We start from the raw sequence: 6050 nt of genomic DNA on the forward strand, positions 1-6050 counted from the left end.
ATATAACTGGACAATTTCTCCCCGGACTCCTGGTAAGTGTGTCGTAGCTGGTATAGAAGATCAGTGGCATCCCCTGCTATCCCATATTCCCGGTCCAGAGCCGCTAAGTACTCTTGAGCAGTGGCTTGGGAATTACTTCTCCTTACAGCTTGGATTAATTCTCCAGCTGGACCTCTCAGGCTTTCCACTACCCGTTGTCTCTTATAGGGTTCTGAGCAATGCCATTCTGCCAGGTATTGGGAGGCCATCTCCCTCCAAGCTTCATAAGTTTCTTCCCCAGCAGGGACTGGCGTTAGTCCTGAGAAGATTCTGAGCCTTCTGTAGCTCCCATCATGCTGTGACTTTCCTAACTGTTCCACCAATTGCTGTACTGCAGTGAGGAACAGTTCACTTTGACCCTTGTCAGTTTCACTAGTACAGGAGGACGGCATAGGATTTTCTTCCCTGGTGGCAGAGAATACTTGTTGGCTAATATTTCCATCAGACACTTCAGCAATAAGAGGTGTTGTAGCTAGGGGTGTTGGCTTCAAAGGAATAACAATGTTCCATCTTTGTTTACTTGGCCCAACTATGATGGAGGGAAGAAAATCTCTATCCAATTTTGCTTGTGTCTCACATAATATCAGGCTGGTCTTGTCAGCATCTCTATGTTTCTGTCCAAGTATTTTAGGCTGTTCAATCCCATAAACCCTGTGAAGCACCTGCATGACTTCATCCTCGGTCACACCTTGAGAATCCCCATAGATCCCTAAACATTGGGTTGGGTCTGCAGCCTGCTGTTCACACCACAAATACATTTCCTCTCTTATACTATCCATGGCGTCTGTGCTGAGTGGTGTTCCTGAGGGTGTCTTCAGAATCTCAGCATGTGCCTCCACTGTAACACCCCCTTCTGTAGTATGCGAAGTGAGGGTATATATGTACCAGATGATGTAGGTGTATCTCACCTCTGAACTTTATTGGCAGTGCCTCCACCCGAATCACGGCTTCTCTTCTGGGGAGTGTTCTGGAAGTACACCAGGGGGAGATTCGGGAAACCCCCTGCCCAGTACTAATATGCTGTGACACACTGTGTGCTGCAGAAGCCAACTTGGCACATTTATTTAACTGGGGCAACTAAATGCAGCTTTTGTAATTTTATATGAAAATCATACATTGGAATGACATGACAGAATGACGGGAACAATACAATAATAGGACATTGGGGATGAAAGCATAACACCAGCTCCTAGCTTATACTGTGAACAATCGCTTAGCACAATAACTCTAAATGACTCCAACAGTCTCTGACATAAACATCACTTGTCATACACTGTTACACTGACTCAGTATCTCAGAGACTAACCTTACAGGTGCTGGCTAATGGGAATAACCACATGTGCTGTATGTAGCATATTTACTTATAACTCTACAATACCTTCCATGCACAATGATACCACACACAACCACACAAATGGAGCAGTGCACTGCAAGTTGGGGCCCTTCTATATTGATGTAAGCATGGCTTGGAAACACTCTCTGTCCAGTTTACAGCTTTGCAGGAGTTGTTAATCCTTTGCAGTAAAGTAGAACAATCCCAGTGTGTACACTTGCATGCAGCAACAAATAGTAATTCCTCAGCTTGTATCCTTGCTTAGGTGTATCCTGAGACTTGTAGTTCCACAGCTTTTATTTATCATCAGGGGAATACCATGGAGTATAAGTTCAAATGCATGATGCTTGCTGCATATTTACCTGCCCTCCCATCTATCCCTAACTCTTCAGCCCTTGTGGCCAGACACAGTCCAAACCCCACTTAAATAACAGTTACTTATCTGCACACATGGGGATCACAAGACTTGAACTTGATTCTCACTCAAGATGGCTGACTAGCAATGTGTCCTTCCTCAGAGGTGCATGCAAGCCTCTCCCTGGTGCTCCTCACTGTCACTTCACAGCACTCCCTCTGGCTCTGGAATCCTTCTTCAAACTGTGAGTTCTGTCTATATCAAGAATATTGTGACTTCTTGTACAGGGTCCCCTCTCCTGGACTTCTCACACAGCACAGTCTCTCTCTCTGGATACTCTTTGATCTCCTCTCCCTCATGCACTGGGGGATTCCAGTCCTCCCACACACAGATCCGGTTTTAGCTCCTCCCCCTTTTTACAGTGGCCTCCTGGGAGGTGTAGTTTCTCTTCCTGGAATGTTAAAAGACATTGTCCATCTCTCTCCTTATTTGTGTAGAAGTTATTAGTAGCCTCTGGGTGCTCAAGTCCAACTGCAGCACTCCCAGGGGTTACACATATGCATGCACATTCAGGGGGAAGTGGGCCCTCCCCACCTGTCCATCATGCACACATTAGCATGAGAACGCCCAGCGTTTGCAAGGGAACGCCCATGAAACGCTGCCCGGCCCCCCTCTCCGCCCCGTGCCCACTGTCCTGGGTGCGTATGCGCATGCATAGCGCCACCATCGGTCCCCGTGCGAACACAGAGCGCCAGTGAACGGACCTGAATAAGGTACACAGTGTTCCGCCTCTGTACTACCAACATTATTATCAACATTTTTTATTAAATGAACGTAAATATTTATAGGGTTCCTTATAGCTTACTGCATATTATAATGATCCTCCCAGATAACTGTACTTGTTCATAGTGCTTTGTGGAAAGATTGCCTACCCTAACTCAAACTCTACTGTAATCGTTCTGCATATATGATTAAATATGTTACTATTTATAATATGGTCAATGGAATAAAGGTGCATGTTTTGCTATAATGATGGAAAACCAGAATAACATAGCAGTGTTTTTTTACTGACCTGTCAAAATTGTACTTGGCGGCACATAAAACGGTTGACATGAGGTTTTTTTTTCTTTACCATCCATGTCGACTCCAGGTGAGAACTGCTGAGTGCAGCGGCAGCAGAGGGAATCAGAGGTTTATATGGTACACTAATTGATGGGTCCATTGGGCCGATTCAGGATCACTCACAGCGATCCGAATTTGACCCCTGCCCCAATGGTCGAGGTTTGCAAATGCGCATTTCTGCGCATGTGCAGACCCTGATAGCGAACGGCTTCGGTGAGTTACACACTCATAAGGCCGTTCGCAGTATGAAGGGAGGGCCGGGGGCAGATCGGGGCAAAAACAGGGCTCACTCATGGGAACGCCCAGCGTTTTATGGGGTCCCCATGGGTAAGTGGGCGAGTCGATGCCTGCCAGGGGCGGACGGCTGACGTCACAGAACCTAGACACCATTGACCCAATAACTGTCGGCATTATGATCCACACCCAGTTCTTATATCAGAACTATGGGCCTAATTCAGACCTGATCCCAGGGCAAATTTGTTCTAAACAAATGGGCAAAACAATGTTGCCCCGCTGGTGAGGCACTTGTAAAATGTGCAGAAAGAGTTAATCTCTGTACACACGGAGCCATATATTACTCAGTGTCCCGTTTTCATCAGTGATCAGAGATGGTCGCTGATGAAAGGAGACACTGCCGGGGACAGTCGCACAGGGAAAAAGCCGATTGCCGGGGGAAGCCGCAGTGACCACACCAGGGCTGGTTGCGGGAACACGCTCCCGGCGACAGTTTCCCCGTACACACAGGGATACAGACGCTCAGCGACCATATCCCCTGCGATAATGGCTGAAATCACAGCGTGTGTACGGAGCTTAAGATTTGGGTGAGGTGTGTTCAGAGTATATCTAATAGCAGTGTAAGAATAAAGCAGCCAATATTTACCCTGAACAGAAACAAAATAACTCATCCAAATCTAATGCCCCCTACACACAGGAGACGGGAATAGTGTGATAAGCACAGATCGCTCAACACACCCCAGTGATGTGTGCTGAGCGATCTGTCACGGTCATGTTCTTGAGTGAGAAGAACAATGACGATGACTACATTAATACAGCATGCAGTTTAAATCTAGTCAGGCCATAGAGATGTGCGGAACTGCACATCACTGTCACCGGGGGCCCTATACATGGAGTGATCTGGGCTTTATTTCTGAGGGATCTATAGAAATGGGTCTGTAATCTCCCCGTGTGTATGCCCCATTACTGTCTCTGGTCATATGACATTTTCCCCACTTGCAGTGCAGCATGGTTTCGCCCATTTAAGAACACATTTGCCCAGCGTTAAGGTCTGAATTGGGCCCTATATCACAGTGAAGAGTGATTCACAACACACACTGCATGCCGTAAGTTAGCCACTGCTGCCATTAAATGGATTGGCAGGCCGGTAACACCTGTTTGGATTGTGATGCCATGTGTTTGCATTTAGTGAACTTGCACCTGACCCCAAACATTCATCATCATACACACCTACACCTGGACTGGTACATGGAAAAGTACACCAGATCAATAGGAAATATGATTTCCCCTGTCTCCTGCACCTACAGCCCTGCATGTAAAATAGCAGCTTTCCATGTTTACAGCAGTAAAACCTGTACAAATTCTAACACTATAAGCCTTCATTTGTTACTCATTTAGATACTGCATACAGTAATTCTACAGTCATGTGCCTATTACATATGTGGCATTGTAGGAATCTCTAACAGTCAATGTAGACAGGTATGGGTCACTGGGTCGACATGCATTGGGTCGACCACTGTCGCATGGGTTTTTAATTTCTTTTGTCCCGAATGTCAACATGGTCGACATGAACACTGTATCGGTGCACCTTGTCCCCTCACATGGCTTGCAAGCTTCGGGCACACTATTCTATTCTCCCTCCATGCCCTAGTGGGTGGTAGGGCATGAATTACCGCATGTCGGCACATGGCAGCTTAAAAAAAAAAGACGTGAAAACCTCATGTCGACCTTTTGACTGTCAATCTAGACATTGTTGACCTAAAGCGTGTGTTGACTTTCCATCCATATCGACCTTAGGCATGTTAACCTATTTCAGGTGTCGACCTAAACCATGTCAAAGTTCGGTGGTCGACCCAATGCATGTCTACCTAATGACCGAATACCACCTAGACAGCACTACCAACAGTGCAACTGCCACACTAGGAACGTGGGAAGAATACAAATAGTTTTAATAGCACTATTGACCTGTTACATATATACAGTAATACAGTATTGTGTTACCACCATATGTGTGCGCGTGTGTTACTGAAAGGTTGTTGTACTTGTGATCATGACTGTGTGCTCTTGCAGCAGTAGAATGCTGGATGTGGCAGAGCGCAGTACCTGGATAGTGTGCCCCTGTATGGAGGATGCCACAGGTCCTCCTACCAGCTTGCAGTACAGATCCATCCTGGGCAGTGTGCCTCCTTCTCCCCCGGAACTGCTCTCCTCTTCCCCGCAGGTAGCAGTCGCCCTGATTTTGGCTCCCTCCGCCAGGTTGAAGTAAGGGGGGTGAAGACTGAAGCCAGTGCCCGCACTTCCCTGGCAGCAGGCCAGGGGCAGCATGGAAAGACAGATCCCAAATGCCACCAGTGCCCCTGAAAACATGGGACAGGCAGGAGTCCGTCTGTCGTTAGAAGTTCCCCTAAGTCCCCCCCATGGGTACAGACAGACTCTGGTCCTTAGCACCGTCATCATGCAGAAGTTGACCCAAACTAGATGGCAGCAGATTCCCACGAGATCCCGGGATCCATCCACACCGTCTCCTGAGCTCCGCTCCCAGCTCCCTCCTGCATCCAGCGCTGTCAGATCTGCAAAACAAAGCAGCGAGTGAGCTGCCCGTGGCTGCCTGCCTGTGCGAGCGAGTACATGACACACCCCCAACCAGCGACACCCTGACCGGGTCACCCCCGCTCACACCGCTCTTCCTGATACACTGCACTCACACAGGGACACCCTGACCGGGTCACCCACGCTAACACTGCTCTTCCTGATACACTGCACTCACACAGGGACACCCTGACCGGGTCATCCCCGCTCACACCACTCTTCCTGATACACTACACTTACACATGGACACCCTGACTGGGTCACCCCCGCTCACACCGCTCTTCCTGATACACTGCACTCACACAGGGACACCCTGACCGGGTCATCCCCGCTCACACCACTCTTCCTGATACACTACACTTACACAGGGACACCCTG

At 48.1% G+C, this 6050-nt stretch overlaps 1 protein-coding gene across 1 annotated transcript in view; it reads right to left on the reverse strand.

Annotated features, from left to right (window-relative positions):
- LAMA3 (laminin subunit alpha 3) overlaps positions 1 to 5664 on the reverse strand; it is a 208285-nt gene extending 202621 nt beyond the window's left edge. Inside the window, exon 1 of the mRNA XM_083187511.1 lies at positions 5187 to 5664. Within this exon, the coding sequence (XP_083043637.1) occupies positions 5187 to 5540 (354 nt within the window). The 5' untranslated portion in view covers positions 5541 to 5664. The remainder of the gene's footprint in view (positions 1 to 5186) is intronic.
- Positions 5665 to 6050: the final 386 nt, after the last annotated feature.

The sequence above is a fragment of the Crinia signifera genome, chromosome 5 (assembly GCF_055691185.1).
Source record: "Crinia signifera chromosome 5, ASM5569118v1, whole genome shotgun sequence".
Classification (NCBI taxonomy): domain Eukaryota; kingdom Metazoa; phylum Chordata; class Amphibia; order Anura; family Myobatrachidae; genus Crinia; species Crinia signifera.